Here is a 23,310-nt window from a genome sequence, read left to right as displayed (position 1 = left end):
ATATAATTTTTTTTCCTAGAATGAATATACTAATTTAAATTCTCATCACCGGTGCCTAATTATCCCTCCTTTTTGCCACCTTAATTAGCATTTGTTCTATTTATTTATGTATTTATTTTGGCTAAGTTTAAAATTCTTACTGGATAATATAATATCACATTATGATTTTAATTTGTAATTTGATATGACTAAAGTTACCAATATATTCTCTCATGTATATGGCGACTTTTCGTCAGTATTTTTGGAAAGATATTTCCAGTTTTTCTCTTTAAACGTTTTTTTGTTAAAATACTTTTGTTATTTATGTTGTTTTTAGTAAATTATTAGTATAAAATATGATGTCTCTTGGGGCCGGGAGTTTGGCCTAGTGGTTAAAGTGCTTGCTTAGCATGCATTAAGACCTGGGTTCGATTCCTCGGTACCACATACATAGAAAAAAGCCGGAAGTGGTGCTGAGGATCAAGTGGTAGAACTCTAGCCTTGAGAAAGTCCAAGGACAGTGCTCAGGCCCTGAGCTCAAGACCAGGACTGGCAAAAAAAAATATGATGTCTCAATTAGTGGCATGCTATATGGCCTTACGTATCTAGGATTTGCTCTATTGTAAATCTCTGCTAGGAGAGCGAAAGGTTTCTACTGATTATGACAAGTGAGGGAAACCATTGAACCTATGTTCCTTTGAGTCTTGCTTACTTCTCCTAATATGATTTTTTCTAATTGAAAGGACCTCCAGGATATAGAAACAAAATCAATATAATGAGTGATTGTTGTTCTTAATGTACTATGTTATCTCTCATCTCTTTTGCTGTCCCTTGATTATCTCATATTGTTACAATATTTTAGCTTGTTATATAATATATTGTATATATGTTTATTTGGATATTTGAAATAGGGTAGGGATGGGGGGAAAACAAGATGAGGGGTGGGGGTGGGGGGAGGGAAATGGGGTCCAAGACATGAGAAAATGTATCAATGTTTGTGAAGCAACACACCTTCTATCTGATGAATATAATGTAACCCTTCTATTAATTACAATAAAAATATATGAAAAAATATTATCTCTACAGTTTCATTCTATACATTACTTTCATATGTGTTGCTTATGTGTAGGTATATATGTGTATACATTATATATATAACTATTTTTATTTACACATATATTACTTTCATATAATTGCTTATATTATATATAAACATATATTTATTTTATGTTTATATATAATATATAAATATATATAATATATATAATAAAATATATTACATTTCATGGTAGAGATCACTCAATATCTACTCATTGTGTATATACATACAGTATGTATGTATATACATACACACAGATATATCTATACTATGTATGTCCATAGTATATTTACATAATGTAAAATATACATATAGATTTATATGTATAAATATACTCACTTGGGAATATTACAAAAATTCAGCTCAGCCCAACTTTAATCACAAAATATATAATGCACTTTCCATTGATGGGGTGGGTAGAGTTGGTGGGCCTGCATAATATTGATTAACATACATTGAACTAATCAGTGGGCATTGCAAATAATATCCCTTTTCTCCAATTACTTAGAGATAATGTACATGTAAATAAAATAAATATGGAATGGTTGGTTAATAAGTATGCATAATACATAATGTATAAACATATACATGGAAAAGCTGAGGTTTTCATAAACTTGTCAAAAATGACACTTGTGATTGAACCATGCACCCCAGTGTAATTTCGGTTGTCAAAACTAATTCAGTCTTTTCGATATCCAGTATTTTATAAATTGTAATGCCCTGTGGGATGCCTTGGATTTTGCAAATAGATCCATGGCAACAATATCCACATCTTCCCATTTACCTGAAGGATTTTCTTATGGGATTTTTTTGTTGTTGTTTCCTGTGCTTTCTAGTGCTTGCAAAAACCCAGAGGTACTCAATTGTTTTACAACTGTATTTAAAGAAATTTATAAAAGCAATATTTTTCTGGATTGGCAAGTGAAGCCTTCACCATGAATCAGTGTGGAAAGATTTGAGACTAGAATGGCAGTAACACTTGCGTTTTAGCATTTTCATTTTTTTTTGTTCTAGAAAGCCTGATAATTTCAATGAGTCTGAATAAGTTTTAGAAGATATTGGTAAGAAAAATAATTTTTATAATACTTAATATTATTCATGAAATCTTTTTATGTTTCCAATTTTTCTCACCTTGTGATAATTTTAGATTTGGTTTACAGAATATGAAAATTATTCAGGATTGTAGGGAAAAAAGAATTGAATAAGCACATTTTAGTCTAAAGTATGGATACCAAAAAAACTATAAGCTGTTGATTCCAGAAAAAACAATCTGTGAATTCATTATCCCATCTGTGATGTTTTGCTACATTCTAGTGATCTTTAACAACAGAGATTCAAAGCTATGTTTCCAGATTTACACCATTATAATAGTTATATAAGAAACATTTATAATTGTTGTGTCAATGAAAATGCATTTGGGTAATTGCAATTTGTAATCCAAACTTAAAAGTATGTAAATTAAACATTAACCTATCTATATCTTTCTCCTAGATGTTACTATTATTCTTTTGAATGTATATGTATGTATGTACATATATTGTATTCAAAATATGCATAAAATTGAATACAGACATAATAACTACTCCATTTAAAAGATATATAGCTATCAACATAAAAATATTGAATTAAGCATTTAACATGTAAATTTCACTGAGTAATTTTTAGAGTACTATTCTTCTTTGCATATGTATATATATGTATATGACTTGAACTTATACCCACATGCTTGTGTATGTATGCATATATGTGTAATAAAATATATGCACAATACAATGTGTATATATGTGTATATATGCATATATATTATCTTTCCTGGGCAGGATCCAGTATTTGAAAAGAACCCACAAATGAGGAGTATTAATTTTTTTTGCATTTTTTATTGTAATTAGTAAAAGGGTTACATGATAGAAGGTGCATTAATTCACGTACATTGATACCCTTTCACATATCTTGGTACCCATTTCCCTCCCCCCCCACATCCCCCACCCATCATTTTGGTATTTTGAATTGAGTTCAAATTCACTCATTCCTTATACGACTTACAAAATTTTATATAGTAAAGAGAAGTATTTGTTATGTTATCTATGCCCAAATCTACTCTTTAAGTCTTGTTACTCAGCTTTAAAAATAACCTAGTAGTAAGGAATGGTTCTCAAAACCACCAAGAATTCTTGAGACATGAATACATCTTGAGACATTAATACTAATTGTTGAAACATAAGATGATGCAAATATCTAAAAAAACTTTTGTATAATGTTGCCATACATAGAAATTAGAGAAAATTAAAAAATCATACACAAATTTCATGAGAAAATAATCTTGACTCACAAATGAAAGATACCTATAATTTCCAATAGCACTCAATGCAATGGCCATTGTTAATATAAATATACTCACAGATTTCTTTAGTTTTCTAATTATTTTTATTGCCAGATATTTCTGATTTTCCATTTCTCTCATTTCTTTGGTTTGCTTCCGATCTTATTTGATTTGAGAAGTTTGTGCTGTAGTATTCTCTGAACAACAAAAAACTGTATTTAAAAAAATTTCATTTTAAAGGTTATGTACAGAGGCTTTATAGTTTCATAAGTCAGTGTTGAATGCATTTCTTTCTAAACAGTGTCACCTCTTCACACATTTTCCCCAGTTGCAGTAGCCATCCATTGAATTATTTTTTATTTTCCTCTTTCCTCATACTCTGCATTGCATTTTTTAACTACTCACCAGAATTTCACTCTCCATTTCTGTATGGTCATCTTCTTTCTCTCTTATAAGCCTCCTCTTCTTCTTCTTTTTTTTTTTTTGAAAAAAGTTTCAAATGCTTAATAGAAGGGAAAAAAAAAACTAAATGAATGTATGAGTTGCAAATCCTCTCCATTTCCTGGAGTGCCTGTGTCATTCATGTGACATTTGCTTCCTTGTCACATCTCTTTTCCACTGACCTTAGTTCTATTCCTTAAAAGAAAGTGCCCCCAACAGAGGTGGCAAATAGCTACTAAATCCTCCTCTCACTAATCTATCTTCATTCTTTATTTTTTTCAGAACTGCAGATTTATCTCTTTATCATTTTGCTTCCTTGGACATGTATTTTCACCCTTGATACTGTCATTTGTCATTCGGAGTATCATTCCTTGATACTACTATGAGTGTGTGTTTCAAGGCTCATCTTCCATCTCCTGCTGCCTTCTGCCGCTTTAGCTAGATGATTTCTCTCCTTCTATGTTAGAGCCAATGCCAATTAAAATCTCTGCATAGACAACACATCTTCTGCTGCAGAGACAAAAAAAAAAGATTCTGAAGAGTGATTGAAAAATGGAGGAGGGGGAATACAAGGTAGCTGAGTGTCACTCAGTAGCTTTGCAGATGCTAGATGTGGGTGTAAGATTGATTATATCACTCCATTTTCAATTGGTGGTTTGAGTAGACAAATCTACAATCACATCCTCTTCCTGAAACTATGCAGTCACCATGGGTTGAATACTGGCCATGTAACAGACCAAGCTTAGCAACTAATAGTATCTTTTATAAAACTTAACAGTTTTCAAGTGATTTTTTTTAATTTTTGTGTTCTCTTCAGTTTAGGTATGATTCATAATTGGACCTCCTAGATGTTCAGAGAATATTACACTACAAACTACTCAAATCAGATCATGTAAGGGCTCAATCTTAATTTTCCAATATCTTTCTATTCACCCAGAAAATCTTGCTATTTACTGAAAACTATGGACTACAGTGAACGTGTGGCTATGTCTTTGTGACTCTGAATTCTGAAAGATTTAGAATCTATTTCTTTATCCTCCTCAGCAGTATGAATGGCTTGCCATCCATAGAATGACACTCTACACGTATTTGATCATTGAGGGAGCACTATGAAAATGTTCACTGATTAACCACCTTTTGCAACTCAGTTGAATGCATTAATTTCAAATTTCCTATTTCCAAAAATTGATGTAATTCCTTGAAGAAAATGAGAGAAAATGCTACTCTAATAAGTGCACAGTTAAGAGCAGTTAAAAAGGAAGGGATGGGGTCAGTAGGGTGGTTAAAAATGTTAAAAGAGGCAATATTCAGGGCTGGGAGTTTGGCTTAGTGGGAGAGTGCTTGCCTAGCATGCACGAAGACCTGGGTTTGATTCCTCTGTACCACATATGTAGATAAAGTCAGAAATGGTGTTGTGGCTCAAGTGGTAGAGTGCAAGCCTTGAGAAGGAAAAGCCCAAAGACATAGCTCAGGCCCTGTGTTCAAGTCTGAAGACTGGGAAAAAAAGAGGTGACGTTTGTCATAAACTGCTCTTTTTTCACACTTAAATATTTTTTCTTTTAAAGGTAATCTACAGAGGAGTTACAGTTTACATAGTCAGATAATGAATACATGTCTTTGTGAACAATGTCACTCCTTCCCTCATTTTCTCCCAGTTTATTCCCTCCCAACTCCTTCGTCCTCCCTGATTTGTGTGTATCATTTCCAACAAAGTGTCTAGTGAGTATAATTGCTGAATTAGTTGGCCCCTTATCCCACGGTTTCTGTGGAGGAAAGCCAGTTGCACTTTTCTAGATGCTACTGTACAGAGGCACTATGCAGAACTGAGTGAATGACTAAACTGGTTGGTAGCTTATTTTTTCCCAGAGCCTCTCCCCCATTAAGTCTGATAACCTTTACTGCAGAGAAGAAGCAGTGATCTAAACCTTCAACAACTGAATGTACAGTCCTAGGCATCCTTAGCAAATGTGAATTATGTTTATGTTTGAAAATGTGCGTAAGTTTCATACATTTATGAAAATAAACATACTTTTGAGCATTTACTTATTTTACTAAATGTATACTTACCTACATTTGCAAACTTAAGCATATGTTTATTTTCATAAATTGAAAGCATCTGTCATGAAACAGCACTTGCATTTTCTTGTTTTGCTTCATAGCATCTGACCAGTATCCTCTGTGTTTCCTCAATGTAAAAAGCACAAAAAGGGAGAGAGTAAAGACTTGAGGACAGGAATGAGCGGAAATTACCAAGTTCTGTCACTAAATGACTGTGTAAGCCTGGGTATGTGACTGCAGATCACCTGTCTTTTGATAAACTGCTCTCTTGAATGGCAACTCCTTTGTACAACCACTTAAAGAAAAAAGAAATAGTAAGAGAAATAAAGAAGCATAACTCTGATGACATGGTTCATTCATCAGTATTCACTTTACAGTCCTAGTGGCTGATCATTTCCATGTGTGTGATTCTGTTTCAGAAGACCTTCTTGGGCATCACAGAAATGGAAAACTCAACGTTTCTGACAGAATTTGTTCTCAGCGGACTTACACACCGTCAAGAGCTGTGGCTCCCCCTGTTTCTAGTTTTCTTGGTAATCTACCTGCTCACCATTGTGTGGAACTTGGGTCTGATCGCTCTCATCTGGAAGAACCCTCACCTCCACATCCCCATGTACATTTTCCTTGGGAATTTAGCCTTTGTGGACACTTGCCTATCATCCTCGGTGACCCCAAAGATGCTGGTGGACTTCAGACATGAGAGCAGGACCATATCTTATTCTCAATGCATGACACAGTTTTTCTCCTTCGTCATCTGGGTAACTGCAGAATGTTTTCTCTTGGCAGCAATGGCTTATGATCGCTATGTGGCTATCTGCAGTCCTTTGCTTTATCCAGTGATTGTGACTAATACACGATGCATCTGCCTAATAGTTTTGTCCTATATAGGTGGATTTATTCATGCTTTAATTCATGAGGTTTTACTATTCAGATTAGTCTTCTGTAATTCCAACAGAATACAGCAATTTTATTGTGATATTATGGCATTGCTTAAGATTTCCTGTTCTAATGTTTCTATCAATTATCTAATGGTATTTATTTGGGCTGGCTTAATTCAGCTAGTTACCATTGGCACGGTTATTACATCTTACACACTGGTGCTATTCACCATTTTACAAGCGAAGTCTATGAAGAGTGTGCGGAAAGCCTTCTCCACCTGTGGCGCCCACCTCCTCTCAGTGTCTTTGTACTATGGAACCCTGTTCATCATGTATGTGCTTCCTACGTCTCAGCAAGCAGGAGACCCAGACATGGTGGACTCTCTGTTTTACACAGTCCTAATCCCTGTGCTAAACCCGGTGATCTACAGCCTGAGAAACAAGCAAGTCCTAGAGTCCTTGAGAAAAACATTAAAGAAAAATTCTTCGGTCTGAAATGAATATATTTTCTCTGTTTAACAGAAATATTCATAAACTATTTGCAGTTAGTTGGGCATGTTTTGAAAATTTCCAAAGCCTTTTGCCCTTAGAATTTTTAAATCTTTGTTCAATTCAAAATAAACTAACACTTTACGCTATTTAACAACATATGTTGATTGTACCTAATAAGATCCCCAAAATATTGCTGTGATAAATTAGAAAATACTCAGAATTTAATTTGCTTATGCATGTTTCCTTAAAACTTACTGAAGTATAGGATTCATTTTACAGTTGGAAGTTTTGTGTAGGATGGAGTTTTACCACATTTGGTGTATCTTCTTGGCAGATTTTTGTTCACTGCCTAGATGAATGTTTTAGAAATTCAACTAGCTTTTTCATATTTTCTTGTAACTAACAAGTGAACTTGTTAGTAAAAATTCAAATAGAAATAATAGTTTTTGGAATGCAATATCAATAAAAATGACATAGTGATGGCATGGCCAAATTCTGACGATACCCTATCCAATACGTAGCTGTAGGGAAATGGAGAGAGCGAGAGAGAGAGAGAGAGGGAGAGAGAGAGAGAGAGAGAGAGAGAGAGAGAGAGAGAGAGAGAGAGAGAGAGAGAGGGAGAGAGAGAGAGAGAGGAAGGATGTGAGAGTGTTTACAATGTCTTTGAGTCTTTGAGGCCTTTGCTGCTTTATTATTTTTATTATACATGCAATGTGAGATATTAGTTCAGAAACAAAAACTACGTTTGCATGCACGTAGAGAAGAGAAGTGGCAGATGAGGAAGAACGTGATCCACTCTTCTAGAAATTAAAATATATCAGTGTGAGTAGGAAGTCAGAAGCATCTCAGAATCTATTAGAATATATGTCATAGTACTCATGAGTGCCTGTCAGAGGCATGAAAATAAGCCTCACCTGTGAGAAATTCTTCAGTGCTAGGTTTTTTAGACAGGGTGTCCGATGAACTCTTTCTTTTATTTTTGTCCAGTATGGAGCAAATAAACAATGAAGAAAAATGTGAAGAGATTTTACTGAAAAGATTTATCAATGCCAAATAAAAGCTCCTTTCTTGCCTTTTTTTTCTTTGTCTGTTAAGTAATAGATAACTCTAATTCAACTCTCTACAACCTTACTGTTAACACTTACTAGAGTCATACTATGAAGTACATGCATTCTATATACTAAACAAATTCTTTTCAGAATATTAGTATTGCATTAACTTGTCAAATTCAATTTTTATGACTGTCTATTCACTAAGTAATTTACTGTTACTTCCTAGTAATATTATTTTTGCCAATCCTAAGGTTTGAACTCAGGACCTGAGCACTGTCCTTGGGCTTCATCAAGGCTAGCGCTCTACAACTTAAGCCACAGCACCACTTCCGACCTTTTTGATGTGTATGGTACTGAAGAATCAAACCCGGGTCTTCATGCATGCTAGCCATATGTCTATATATTTTTTTCATATATTTTTATTGTAATTAATAGAAGGGTTATGTGATATTCACCAGATAGATGGTGCATTAATTCCCATACATTGATACCCTTTCACATGTCTTGGTCCCCATTTCCCTCCTCCCCACCCCCACTGCTCATCTTGTTTTCCCCCGTTCCCTATCCAATTTCAAATAACCAAATACAAATATATCCAATATATCAGGTAACAAAGTGAGATACTGTAACAATACGAGATAACCAAGGGGCAGCAAAAGTGATGAGAGATAACATAGTACCTTAAGAACAACAATCATTCATTATATGGCTTCATCATGTTTTAAATGACAAGTTTAACAAACAAGTGTTCAAGGAGGGAATCTCAAATTACAATCACTGGGACTTAGTATTTAGAACTTAGTCAAAATTAAGCTAAGGGTTTGCATGTCATAGAAACATATTTTTTTATTTTAAAAAATTTTTATTTTTATTGTCTGGATAATGTATAGAGGGGTTGCAATTACTTTCGCCAGGTTGTAGGTGCGTTACTTCTCGCACATTGATAACACTTCTCAGGTTTTTGTCCTCATTTCTCTTCCCCAACCCCTCCCAATTGTCTTGTTTTCCCCCTTCCCTTTCCTATTTCAAATAAATAAACATATATACAATATACCAGGTAACAAAGTCAGATACAGTTAATATGAGATTAACCATAAGGGCAACAAAAAAGAAGAGAAATAACAGTACATTAAGAACAACAATCACACAAGATAAATCGCTTGTTTCCACATCCTAGAGATCCCTTCATTTAGTCTCATCCTATATGACCTTATGTATCAAGGTTTTGAGCTATTGTAATCCTCGGTTAGGAGAGTCCCTGGTGTGTACCAAATATTACAAATGAGGGAAACCATTGAGCCTATGTTCCTTTGGGTCTGTCTTACTTCACTTAATATGCTTTTTTCCAAGTCTTTCCATTTCCTTACAAATGGGGAGATGTCATTATTTCTGAGGGCAGCATAGAATTCCATTCTGTATGAGTACCACATCTTGTTGATCCAATCATCTTCTGAGGGGAATCTGGGTTGGTTCCATATCTTTGCTATGGTAAATAGTGCTGCAATGAACATCATTGTGCTAGTGGCTTTAGTATTTCCTTGTTTCTGCACATTTGGGTAAATGCCAAGGAATGGGATTGCTGGGGTCATAAGGGGAGCTCTATGTTTAGTCTTTTGAGGAACCACCATACTGCTTTCCATAGTGGTTAAATGAGTGTACACTCACACCAACAGTTGTGTCATATGTCTGTATTTTTAGGAATCTGAAAATTTCTTCTAATTCAGAATGTTTAGCAATTAAACTCAAAGTTAAGCAATACAAAGGAATTGATCTTTACTTCTGGTTGGTTTTAAAAATTGACATATTGTGAAAGCATCTAACTTTGGGAAGGTATAATAGGAAAGAGAAGCTTTAAGTATATTTTGAATGATCTAATAGTATAATGTCCAAGTGTTCATGCAGTTTCTGGGAAAGTAAGCACTTGTTTACATTTTCCATGAGTAGTTTCTTTGATTATTAGTTTCTTACAATGTTCATGAATAAAAAGTTACCAAGGTAGAGATTCACCCCTCTCAACACTGAGATTTCATGCACATTCCTATTGATATTACCTGTGCAATCTACTCACTTGTGTGTTTTTTAAACTCTCAGTATGTTGTACTCATACAGGAATTTATCTTTACAAGTTTGACTGTCAATCCTCTGTGGAAATCTAAATAGATTGCTACTTCATTAAAAAGCCATACACATTTTTCTCCTTTATGTGATTCACAATGAAGTGTCTGACCTAGACCTGGAGTCCTGTGGTGTATTTCCTACAATGATTCTCATCCTTACTTGATCTTCATCCTCTCTGCTTCTCCCTTTCCAAACAAATCCCAGAAATGACTTCTGTTTCCCCTAATGTGGGAGACTCTTAACTGAAAGTTGAACCTGGAAAATGGCTACACATATCATCAATTAAGAAAGAGCAAGATCAGGCCGGGAGTTTGGCCTAGTCGTAGAGTGCTTGCCTAGCATGCACAAAGACCCGGGTTCAATTTCTTGGTACCACATACATAGAAAAAAGCCGGAAGTGGTTCTGAGGCTCAAGTGGTAGAGCTCTAGCCTTGAGAAAGTCCAAGAACAGTGCTCAGGCCCTGAGCTTAAGCCCAGGACTGGCAAAAAAAAAAAAAAAACAACAAGATCCCCAAGAAATGTATAAACAATGAATTTTAGGAAGCAGAATTCTAGGTCACTGTCCATGTATTTTTATTATCTTTGTTCCTTTGCTCCTCCATCGTAACTATTAGACAGTAAATATTCACAATAGATTTCAGCATAAACTGGCAGAGGTAATTAGGTAAATGTCTGGAATTTGAACTGCAATTTTATGATAATTTTAGGCTGGTATTTATTCCTACAAAGAAATTACATCTCTGGCCTTGTTATAATTATGATTGAAAGAGCAATACAATATTATACAAAATGAAGCACTCAGAAGACCATGGTTTACATGTACAGTTAAACTTTACCTAAGCAGATCAGAAATGTCAATTGTGCTGGAAAATAGAGATGTAAAATTGAATATTAGTTATTAAAAAGCCTGAAATGACTTTACTTTTACTAATTCTAATTCTGTAAATCCCTATGAGACAATTTCAAGTTTCTGTAGATTGTCCAAGTGTGCAATGCCCAGTAGAATGATTTCCCTTTGTCCTAAAGGAGCCCACTGGCTCCTGGGGAATTCCATTTTTATTTGACTTTTAGCAAGAGTAAATAGTCGTACAATCAGCTGAGTTTATTTTGAAGACATATCTATGAAGGAACCTTTCTTTAGATTGTGAAATGAAGTCTCCGAAATGTACAGGTAAGTGAGAATTGATTTCTATGATTTTGTCATACCTATGTTATGTCTTTTACAGAGTGTCTCTTCATAAAGCCTAATGTTTTAAATTTCTCTACAATTTCTTTCAAGGTATGAAAAATGAAGTCTAAACTATTCTTATTTGCATAGAAAATTACTTGTTTTGTTCATTTTTAGTGATATAAGATTGCATTTACAAGATATTTGAATCAACAAGTAGAAAAGGAAAACTATTGGTGAATTACTTTTATATTTATTTTCATAAGGAAAAACTAACATATAAGAAAAATTGGTGGCTTGAAAATTGTTATGTTCCTCTTAATTGTATTTTATTGCCTTTCAAACTAAGTAGAATGAACATATAAAGTAGATATGTCGTACCAGAACTTTAAAGCTTAGTTTAGTATTTCAACCATGACTTTTCTTTTCTTTTCTTTTGGGGAGGTGTCATGAGGCTTGAACTCTGGGCCTGGGAGCTCTCCCTGAACTCTTCAGCTCAAGGCTACTGACCTACCCTTGAGCCACAGCCCCACTTCCAGTTTTCTAGAGATTAATTGGAGATAAGAGTTACTCAGCTTTGTAGTGCCAGGGCTGGATTTGAACCACAATCTTCAGATCTCAGCCTCCTAAGTAGCTAGGATGATAGGCATGAGCCATCATACTTGGCTCAACCATAACTTTTCTTATAAAATGCCTTCCTTTTGATTTTGATTAAAAAGACACATTCTGTTTAATTAAAATCATGTTTTGACTAAAGCTCTTCAGGCTTAAATGATATATGAACACCTAATAACCTTTCTGCTATCTAACCCACTTCACAAAAATTAGAACACTTAAATATGCACGTATATTCTCACATAGAAATATGAAGAAAATATCCTTATTTGTCCCTGACATTATGATGTAAACAATCTCTGTATACCATCAAAAATTGAGAATTTACAAGTAATTTTGTGAATTAAAATTACATGGGACTGAAAACACATCAACCTAAAATACTTTTACCATCACAGCATGTTCTTTATTTGTGCAGTCTGATTTAGAATGCAGTCAATATTTTTCTGATAAAAGGTAACTATTGAGAGAAAAGCAACTACAGTTACTCTGTGCATCGGTAAAATTAAAATATAAGTTAAAATATAAGTTAAGACAGCTTTAGTCAAGCACAATAGATTTGCAAATCAGAAGTCAGTGTTTAACTAAAAAGAAAGACATTTCTTTTTTAACATATAGAATTGGAAAGAGGATGCGTATCTACAATATTCTTTCAATATAACCAGGATTCATTGAATCAGGTCATTTGGCAAACGGCACAGATTACAGTGATTATAAACACGGAAAACTGTTTGAAATATGCAAATCAGAGGCAAACTAGCCACTCTGAAATCACTCAGGCTTTTCAGGTAGTGAGCTATTGCTCTCTCTTGGAATTTTAGGTTCTGACATTGTGTTTGAGGCAACCATCCATCCATTAACAAGGAATCTCAAAGACTCAGAAAAATGTTTTCTCTCTTTGATCACTTGGCAGGAAATGAATTTATTGAATGAATATTGACACTAACCTAAAAAGTAAGGAGTTTGGGGAAATCATCTAGAAAAACAGGCAAGAATAAAATAAATAAAAACAGCCACTGAGCACAAAAAAACCCTAACACATGGAAAAACAATAAAAAAACCATTCCACCACTTATCAACACAAGATGCATGAAAGCAGCTGTTAATGCTGATGAACTCTCACAAATCTCAGTTACATGAGCAGATACATTGTTGAAGATGAAACAAACACATTTGCCTAATATTCTTTCATGGAATGTGATCCCAAAATTCTCATTGGTCTTTTTTCTTTGTTTCCTCCTCCTCAGATTCTGTATCTGTAGTGGGTTATTTTGACCAAGACTATATTAAATTCCCTAAATGTGAAAGGGTGAATAATTGTGTATCTTTTCTAAATGGGTCTTAGTCTCTGTAACTAAGAGACTTTTAATAGCAAAAGAGTGGAGCTCTTGACAATGTAATTAATGGCTTGCACACACTTTATAACCTGTTTAGATTATGCTTTGAAGGATTATGTTTGAAGAAGTTTGTACTCTTTAACCCAAGTTGTACTTCAAACTTGGGATGCTTAAACATCAGTTTCTAGGAGCTGGGATTATAGAGGTGAATAGGCATCTTTCTGTGTTATAAAAAAGTTCCTTTTATTATCATAACTCCTGAATATTTATTTTAATGAAAGGTAGTCTTATCTAAGTGCCTTCCACCTGAAAATTCAGAAGATACACCTTCAACATATCCACCAAAGATCCTGAGATACCAGTCTTATTTAACTCATGTTACTATCTTTCACTAATCACTCTTTTCCCATAATATCACATAAAGAACTAATGATAGTACCCAGTGAATTCTTTTTTGTTGTTGTGTTTAGTCATGGGACTTGAACTCTGGGCCTGGCAAGTGTCCCCTAGTTCTTCAGCTCAAGGCTATCACTCTACCACTTGAGCCACAGCACCACTTCCAGTTTTCTGGTTAATTGGAGACAAGTCGCATGGACTTTCATGCCTGAGCTTGCTTTGAATTGCGATCCTCAGATTCAGCCTTCTGAGTAGCCAGGATTACAGGCCTGAGCCAAAAGTGGCCAGTTTACTCAGGGAAGTCTTTTGATTTAATTTCTTTGTCATTCTTATCACTAATAGCATCTTTTCAAATAAGGGTTTGCTACTTCATGAAGAAAAATTTTGTAAATGACAGTTTATGTGCAACAATTTTTCCTAAACAATTCACTGAATGGCTACTGTATGATAAATCAAGTTAAAGGTCTTTTGCACAGCTTTCAACAAATTGTAGAGCCCTGGACTTGACAAGATCTTTTCCTTCATTGTTCCGGTGTCACACTCAATTTAATTGAGATAATTATCATTTTTCTTTAAATATTTTTATTTCTAAATATTCAAAGAACTGAAATTTAATTTTTCTTTGAACATTCCCAAAAGTTTCATTTTTGGTAAAATAATGAATAACAATGGGAGATTGCCATGAAAATGTATGTTTTACTTCAATTCTTTTCGGTTCATAACAGCATCAAGAATATTATGCTTAAAACTAATGATTGTTTTATTCTTCAGGGGACATAGCAGTGAAGACATGGAGAAGGAAAATGCAACTTCATTGACAGAGTTTGTTTTCATAGGACTGACACAACAACCAGAGTGGAAAATTCCCCTGTTCCTGCTGTTCCTGGTGTCATATCTCATGACTGTTGTGGGGAACCTTAGTCTGATTAGCGTCATCTGGCTTGACCCTCACCTGCACGTACCTATGTACTTATTCCTTGGGAATTTAGCTTTTGTAGACACTTGGATATCATCCACCGTGACACCCAAATTGCTAGTCACATTGTTAGTCAAGGACAAGATGACACCTCTCTCTGAATGTTTGACACAGTTTTTTTCCTTTGCATCCAGTGCATCCGTAGAATGCTTTCTCCTGACAGCAATGGCTTATGATCGCTATGTAGCCATCTGCAAACCTTTACATTACCCAGTGATTATGACCAATAGACTATGTGTCCAGATAATTGTGCTGACATTTGTAGCAGGATTTCTTCATGCCATAATTCACCAGCATTTTTTAGTCAAATTAAATTTCTGTGTTTCCCAAATAGATCATTTTTATTGTGACATCTTGCCTTTACTGCAGAATTCATGTACTTATCCTTCGATTAATTTTATGCTGGTGTATTTTTTGGCTGGCTCAGTTCAAGCAGTCAGCTTTGTGGCTGTTCTTGTCTCTTATACATTGGTTATCTTTGCAGTCTTAAAAAAGAAGTCAGTCAAAGACATCAAGAAAGCCTTCTCCACCTGTGGAGCCCACCTCCTCTCTGTGTCTTTACACTTTGGCACTCTTCTTATCATGTATGTGCGCCCTGCCTCTGCACAGAGAGATAAGGAGGACATGGTAGACTCGCTAGTTTACACTGTCATAATTCCTGTGCTAAATCCAATTATCTACAGCCTCAGAAATAAGCAAGTCATAAATTCACTGAGAAAACAATTGAAAGGAAATGTGTAGATGGTATAGTAGAAGACATTTTTCCCTCACGAAATAGAAATTCATTACAATTAAATTATTTTATGTCATGTGCAAAATGATAGTTTTTAATTAAGTGGGCTTAGCTTTTAAGAATTTTAAATGCTACTATTATTGTGGTTGTTGTTTATATAGGGTTTTGTTGCCTAGGAAGGCTTGGGACATGGAATCATTCTAGTTTGATTGGTTTTTCATTTAAAAAAGATCTTCAAGTAGTTCTGTAAAGGAAGTGTCATTTAACAATGCATTTAAAAAATGCAATTGCATCTTGATCTATTTTCCCACTTTGAACATTCTCACATCTATCTCCCCTAAACTCCTGTTCCATTATTCTTAGTTTGTACCATATTATCTGGTTTCTGTACTGCATTCTCCCCCTTTTCTTATCCTTTATCTACACTTTTCCTCTTGACCCTACTTCACATCTTTCAAAACCCATTTCCTAGTGTTCATTTTGTTGAACTTTGATGTTGTCAATCACAGGAATTGCATTATTTGAATTCTTCCTTGAAGGCACCCTGTGCATACACTAGGACATTACCCAACATCGTTGCTTATAAGTTATAAGCTAAATCATTATAAGGGAAAATAAGCATCCATTCTCTCTGAGCCTGTGAAAAGTTAAGTGAGATCATTCTGTCTTGCTGCCCTATTTTGGGGACCAGAGGTTGGTCAGAAAAATGCAGGTAGGAGTCAAGATCTTACTTCATATGTACATATTGCATGGTAGATGTATAGTAGATTTTTACTGATGTTTTAAAAGCCCTTTTGACTTCAGTTAAAATGTTCATTAATCTTCATTAATCTTTTCATCATGTATATGATTATGTGATACATATATATACATATATATATATATATATGTACAGACGATGGGCTCTAGGTTTAGTCCATGTCCAGCTATTAAGAATAATGTCACAGCAATCATGGGCATTAATTTGTCATATGATACTTATAGTGACTCCATTTTCATAAGCTCGTTTTTCTGTACATATTTCTTATCAGTGGCAAAATTCAAAGGTTGTCAAATGATTGTTTAATGAGTTTTCAACAAAAATTCCCATGATTCTCTTTTGTGTTGGTAAAGATTACATTTAAAAGATTTAAAAAAATTTTTTTCCATTGCAGGAGTTACATATCACTACTCAGATATCAAATCTATGTGCCCAATTAAGGAATGAATTTTAGTGACAAGTGCTACAGTTAATACTCAAAAGAAAACATGAACTTGTCCTTATCACATCATGAAATTTTCACTTTCCTAGATTTTCAGGTTAACACCTCAAATTCTTTGCAACCTTTGGCCACATCTGACTTTTTCTTGTTACTCTTCATGCAGGAAAACTACAATAATATTTTCTAGTTCGTCCAATTTTCACTTTTTTGGCAAGACTACATAAACATCACAATTTTAGTAAGAAAAATTTCTCAAATCCAACATACTGAAAGAGAATCTGTTAATTCACAAAATCTCCAAGCAGAGTTCTAGGTTACCACATATGTAATCATCCCTCCTCCTCCTCCTCCTCCTCCTCCTCCTCCTCCTCCTCCTCCTCCTCCTCCTCCTCCTCCTCCTCCTCCTCCTCCTCCTCTTCTGCCCCCTCCTCCTCCTCTGCCCCTTCCTCCTCCTGCTCCTCCTCTTCCTCCTCCCTCCTCCTTTTTCTTATCTTTTAAAATTTGTTCTATTTCTTTATTTGACTCCATGCAGCTTGAAGGACCTTCCATTAATAAGGAAAATATCATTTGATCCATGGGCAAGGCCCTATTTATTTTAGTTATTTTCTTTTACAGTCTGGTTTTTGCCTGGTTTGGGCCTTGAATTAGGATCCTTTTTTTTAAATCTGATTTATAGCATGATTATTTCCTCTGGCCTTTGGATTGTAAAATTTCTCATTAAATTTCACCTTAACTTGGTGGAGCAAAGTAAATGCTTAGAATATAATCTATAGATTTCATGATAACTTGACATGGCATTGTCTCCTTAAAAGACTTTGGCTCTTTGCTCTTATTAAAATGGTTTTCTTAGCTATGAAAAGACATACAAATAAAAAGTAAGAAAAATACACGTTGTATGTAGAATGTATAAAGTTTGCTACATGTCTCAAAATTGTAACTTCTGATAGAAAATATAGGTGATCAATAGAAAAAAAGTATACAACCTTGATACATAAGGCCATATAGTAGGACGCTAAATGGAAGGACCTCTAGGATCTAGAAACAAAAGCCATATAATGAATGATTGTTGTCCTTAATGTACTATGTTATCTCGCATCTCTTTTGCTGTCCTTTGGTTATCTCATTTTGTTACAGTATCTCACTTTGTAACCTGATATATCGGACATATTTGTATTTGGTTATTTGAAATTGGATAGGGAAGGGGGGAAAACAAGATGAAGGGTGGGGGTGGGGGGAGGGAAATGGGGATCAAGACATGTGAAAGTGTATCAATGTATGTGAATTAATGCACCTTCTATCTGGCAAATATGTAATCCTTCTATTAATTACAATAAAAATATATGAAAAAATTTATGCATTTATCAGGAATATACATGTTTTTATAAATTAAATGCTGAAAACTTAGTTTTATAATGTCCTATAACAAATGTAATTTCAAAACAGCTTTTTACATGACACAATACAAGTGCTTTTCTGTCAGTTTTGCAACTCTCTTAATAAAAAGAAAGCATAAAATAATATAAGGTCTAAACATTTCTTTTCAATATTTTTTTCAGAGACCCTATGACTTGCTTGTTTCTCAGACTATAGATGATTGGATTTAAAACAGGAATTATGACAGTGTAAAATAAAGAGAGGATCATATCTTGATCATCTGCTTGTGAAGAGGCAGGATGCACATACATGAAGAGAAGGGGACCATAGTACAAAGACACAGATAGGAGATGGGCTCCACAAGTGGAAAAGGCTTTTCTCATTCCTTTTTCGGACTTTGTTGTTAAAATTGTAAAAAGAACAAAGGTATAAGAGATAAGAATAGTCATGATTGAGAATACTTGTATTGATCCAGAGAAAATAAAAAGCATAAGATAATTAAGAGAAGGATCTGTGCAGGAAATCTTTAACAATGGTATAACATCACAATAAAAGTGATATATTTTGTTCAATTTACAGAAAGCTAATCGGAATAAAAAACTTTCATGAATTACAGCATGAATAAAGCCACCTACAAATGATAAGACTAGTAGTTGTGTACAGAGTTTGTTGGTCATAATTACTGGATAAAGTAAAGGTTTGCAGATAGCTACATAGCGATCATAAGCCATTACTGCCAAAACGAAACACTCTGTGGTTGCACTGACTACAAAGGAAAAGAACTGAATCATACATTCAGAGAAAGAGATCAATTTGTTCTTGTCTAGCAAATTGAGCAGCATATTTGGTGTCACTGTGGATGATAACCATGTATCTACAAAAGCTAAATTGCCAAGACATAAATACATAGGGATGTGAAGATGAGGATCCTTCCAGATGAGACCAATGAGACTGAAGTTTCCCAAAACAGTCACAAGATATATCACAAAGAAGAATAAGAACAGTGGGATCTTCCACTGTGGTTGACATATAAGTCCAGTGAATACAAATTCTGTCACCACTGTTGTATTTTCTTTTTCCATATCTTGACTGGATGTCCTATAACATTAAATAAAATTAGCAAGATAAAATAATATTCAATTTGATATATAGACTAGAAACTGGATACAGAGTTAAAATAAGTGAGTATGCTTTTCATCATATACTCCTTACTATTATAACAGAAGAAGATAATTTTGCTTAATAAAAACTGACAAACTTAAGTTAATTCAGTTTAATAAATGTGTAGGATATAATGAAATTAGTTACAATGAGAAAACTTCCAAGTGTGCTTCTGATCAACTTATATAAATCTATTAAACTGGCCTGGAAATTTCATTTCCTGCACCTGGCTCCTGTCCTAGAGAAATGGTATTTTGGAACCCAATATTATAATGTCAATTTTCACTTAATTCTACAAGCAATAGGTTTTACCTGTGTTGTTTCAATAAGTATAATGATGTAATAAACAGTTTAAATTTAAAATTTATAGAGAATAAAGTGACTTTAGAGAGAGAACAGTGGAATCAAAGATATTATTAAAGTTACCAATGTAATCAGGGACTGCAACATTCTTAGGTATTGCCAAACCAAATTAGACATATCCATAGCCTGGAAGAGTCTATGGTAAAGAATATAGTTGCAAATTGTAGTTGTAGAAATATAGTCAATCAAGTATGAAGTTATCCATACTATTTAGTCCTTTGAAAATCACTGCAGTCCTTAAATATTCATATAACATTTATAGAGAAATAGTAACAGAAGATATATGTCAAATGAATTCAGAATGTATTCTAATTAGGATTGCATGCTATATTAGCCAGATTTTAAAGGTGAGAAACAAAGAAAAAAACAGTACCTTGGTCACTGAATATACCTTCATGAAAAATAAAGTTGATATAGGTCAACTGGTTTCCTAATATACACAAGAACTTGGTTCAATCCCCAGCATTACAAAACACTAAGATAAATATAGAAATAAAATTTAAACAAGGAAATTAATTTTTTTCTCATTGTATATGATATTTAAGGATCATCAAATATACCTAATAGACTGAAGATTTTGATGTTTCTAGAAAACCTGGAATCATGGTTGTGAGTAAGCCAAACATACAGAAAGAAAGGAGAAGTAGGATACTATTATGTTGACATTATGTTAAAAACCTATAATGTGGACCCTATGTGTTATGGGGATATACATGAGGCCTTTTCTCATATGAATTGCTCCTATAATTCTTTGTGAAGTGCAGAAATTAGCGGCTATTCAAGAGGTCAAGAAGTTTTGGACATTTTCATTCTCCTTGCACATATATTTAACATGCTGGTTCTTGTTAAGGAATCTGGAGAGAAAAGATAGAAGCACATGGACAAAAGGGATTCTGAGGTGAAGATTTTATGAAAGAAATACTACCTAGACTACAATTATTTTGTGTGTGTCCACAAAAATAACAGGAAGAATCAAGTTTTAACATCTGAAGGGTACAATGGAAATAGCAGCCCTAATTGAGATAGGTTCAGTATACTCTGGGCTGTTTATCTGCTTGGCCTGTTTCTTTCTTACTCACTTTCCTAGCCAATAATCTGAATTGTCTGGCATCAGTCTATTTCTATTTAATAAAGAAATTTCCAGTTGTAACAGAGATCATTAATTTAAAAATTAAGAGAAAAAAGCAGAGTAAAATGAGCCCATCAAAGTTCCACAAAATAAAATACCAGGAAGCCTGGACTTGAAAAGGCTGGGGGAAATAGGGGAAAGGCATAGATGAATCAAGAGGAGAAATGAGAGAGAATGCAGTCAAGAAGCCAGTGTATATCCTACAAAATTAAGAAAAGGGAGGGAAAGCATGGGTAGGAGAGGGATGACTGAGAATGTTGAAAGGGGTGACATTGACAAAGATATAATGTATGTATAAATTGCTTTGTATTTTGAGGAACTGTCATACTGCTTTCCATAGTGGCTGAATGAGTTTGCACTCCCACCAACAGTGCAGTAGTGATCCCTCCTAGCCTCATCCCCACCAGCATCTGTTGTTATTAGATTTCTTGATCATGGCCATTCTAACTGGAGTGAGGTAGAATCTTAGTTGTTTTGATTTGAATTAATTTTATGGCCAGAGATGTTGAGCATTTCTTCGTGTGTCCATAGGCCATTCTTATTTCTTCTTCAGAGAAGACTCTCTTAAGTCTTTAGCCCTTCTTTTAATTGGATGGTTGTTTTTTGGGAAATTAAGTTTGGAGTGATTCAATTTTTTTAGCTGTAGATATATTTTAGATATGAGAAATATGAAACTAGAAAAAACAAAAAAACTTAGATACATGGATAAATAGATAGTTATAAACATTTTAATACATAAAAACTATTTGTAGCTGAACATGGTGTCACAAGTCTGTCTCTGTGCTGTTTTGCTCAGAGCTATCATTCTACCACAGCTCAAGCTTTTTGGTATTTAATTGGAGATGAGAGTTTCACAAACTTTTCTGCCTAGGCTGGCCTCTAACCATGATCCTCAGATGTGAGCCCTGAGTAGCTAGGATTACAAGCATGAGCCACCAGCACCTAGCTTTAATATGTTCATTTTTAAGAAAGGAATACAAATATTTGGTCTACACCATCATACCTAGGTGATCTGACTGATTTTTTTAAAGCAACTAATGACAACTGCATTTACGATATTTAGAAGAAATAGAAACCTCCAAATGGGTGCAGGAGAATTTTAAACATAGAGCTCCCCTATGACCCAGCAATTCCACTACTTGGCATTTACCCAATCATCCAGAAACAAGGACATACTAAATCCACTAGCACAACAATGTTCATTGCAGCACTATTTACCATAGCAAAGATATGGAACCAACCTAGATGTCCCTCAGTTGATGAGGATGATCAACATGATGTGGTATTTATATACAATGGAATTCTATGCTGCTGTCAGAAAGAATGGCATCGCCCCATTTGTAGGGAAATGGAAAGACTTAGAAAAAATCATATTAAGTGAAGTAAGCCAGACTCAAAGGGACATAGGCTCAATGATTTCCCTCATTTGTCATAATCAGTAGAAACCTTGGGCTCTCCTAGCAGATTTATAATAGAGCAAACTTAGATACATAAGATCATATAGTATGATGCTAAATGAAAGGATCTCCAGGATATAGAAACAAAAGCCATATAATGAGTGATTGTTGTCCTTAATGTACTAGGTTATCTCTCATCTCTGTTGCTGTCCCTTGGTTATCTCATATTGTTACAGTATTTTACCTTGTTATCTGATATATTGTATATATGCATATTTAGTTATTTGAAATCGGATAGGTAAGGGGGGAAAACAAGATGAGGGGCGGGGATGGGGGGAGGGAAATGGTGACCAAAACATGAGAAAGAGTATCAATGTTTGTGAGGTAATGCACCTTCTATCTGGTGAATATAATGTAACCCTTCTATTAATTACAATAAAAATATGTGGAAAACAAAAAAAATTGCTTTGTAACAGGTAAAAAAATCTTGAGGAACAAAAATAGCCTAAATATTTTGGACATAAAGAAAAGTAGTGGATCCCCCCCAAATAAAATGGGAAATGTTACCAAATATCTAGTAGCAGATAAGATTAATGATCCAGTAATCCAACTCCTTGCCATTTATCTGATTGACCACAAGCCAGGCCACAGTAAAGCCACCAGCACAACCGTATTCATTGCAGTATTGTTTACCTCAGCCAAAGTATAGAATCAATTCAGATGTCCCTCAGTGGTCAAATGGGTCAAGAAAATGGTGTATATATACATGATAGAGTTCTATTCATCAGAAGGAATGATTCATAAGAAAATGGAAAGACAGAAATTATACCAAGGGAAATAATCTAGAGCCAAAGAAATATAGACTGCTTGCTTTCCCTCATTTGTGACAATTGAAATTTGTCTAAAAATCTACAAGTGAACACACTAAATCATACACACACACACACACACACACACACACACACACACACACACTGAGACATGATAAATTATATGGCAATGTGGTTATTCACATACTGAGG

The 23,310-nt window shown here is 34.4% G+C and overlaps 3 protein-coding genes across 3 annotated transcripts; 2 read left to right on the top strand and 1 right to left on the bottom strand.

Moving 5' to 3' along the window:
• Positions 1-6,331: 6,331 nt before the first annotated feature.
• LOC150069479 (olfactory receptor 5H2-like) lies at positions 6,332-7,270 on the top strand. The gene has a single exon (XM_090331073.1). The coding sequence runs from the start codon at positions 6,341-6,343 to the stop codon at positions 7,268-7,270; it is 930 nt and encodes a 309-aa protein (XP_090187199.1). The 5' UTR covers positions 6,332-6,340.
• Positions 7,271-11,637: 4,367 nt separating this feature from the next.
• LOC150069478 (olfactory receptor 5H8-like) lies at positions 11,638-15,670 on the top strand. The gene is made up of 2 exons (XM_090332878.1): positions 11,638-11,668; positions 14,733-15,670. The coding sequence occupies exon 2, from the start codon at positions 14,744-14,746 to the stop codon at positions 15,668-15,670; it is 927 nt and encodes a 308-aa protein (XP_090189004.1). The 5' UTR covers positions 11,638-11,668; positions 14,733-14,743.
• A 2,720-nt stretch (positions 15,671-18,390) lies between these two features.
• Positions 18,391-19,329, bottom strand: LOC150069477 (olfactory receptor 5H17-like). Its single transcript, XM_090332865.1, has one exon. The coding sequence runs from the start codon at positions 19,318-19,320 to the stop codon at positions 18,391-18,393; it is 930 nt and encodes a 309-aa protein (XP_090188991.1). The 5' UTR covers positions 19,321-19,329.
• Between the last annotated feature and the right edge of the window lie 3,981 nt (positions 19,330-23,310).

This window comes from Megascapheus bottae, chromosome 1 (genome assembly GCF_031878675.1).
Source record: "Megascapheus bottae isolate mThoBot1 chromosome 1, mThoBot2.hap1, whole genome shotgun sequence".
Taxonomy (NCBI): domain Eukaryota; kingdom Metazoa; phylum Chordata; class Mammalia; order Rodentia; family Geomyidae; genus Megascapheus; species Megascapheus bottae.
This window is presented reverse-complemented; position numbering and strand designations above follow the sequence as displayed.

Excerpts from the sequence above, each read along its gene's own strand:
- LOC150069479 (XM_090331073.1), top strand. The coding sequence starts at position 6,341 with ATGGAAAACTCAACGTTTCTGACAGAATTTGTTCTCAGCGGACTTACA.
- LOC150069478 (XM_090332878.1), top strand. The coding sequence starts at position 14,744 with ATGGAGAAGGAAAATGCAACTTCATTGACAGAGTTTGTTTTCATAGGA.
- LOC150069477 (XM_090332865.1), bottom strand. The coding sequence starts at position 19,320 with ATGGAAAAAGAAAATACAACAGTGGTGACAGAATTTGTATTCACTGGA.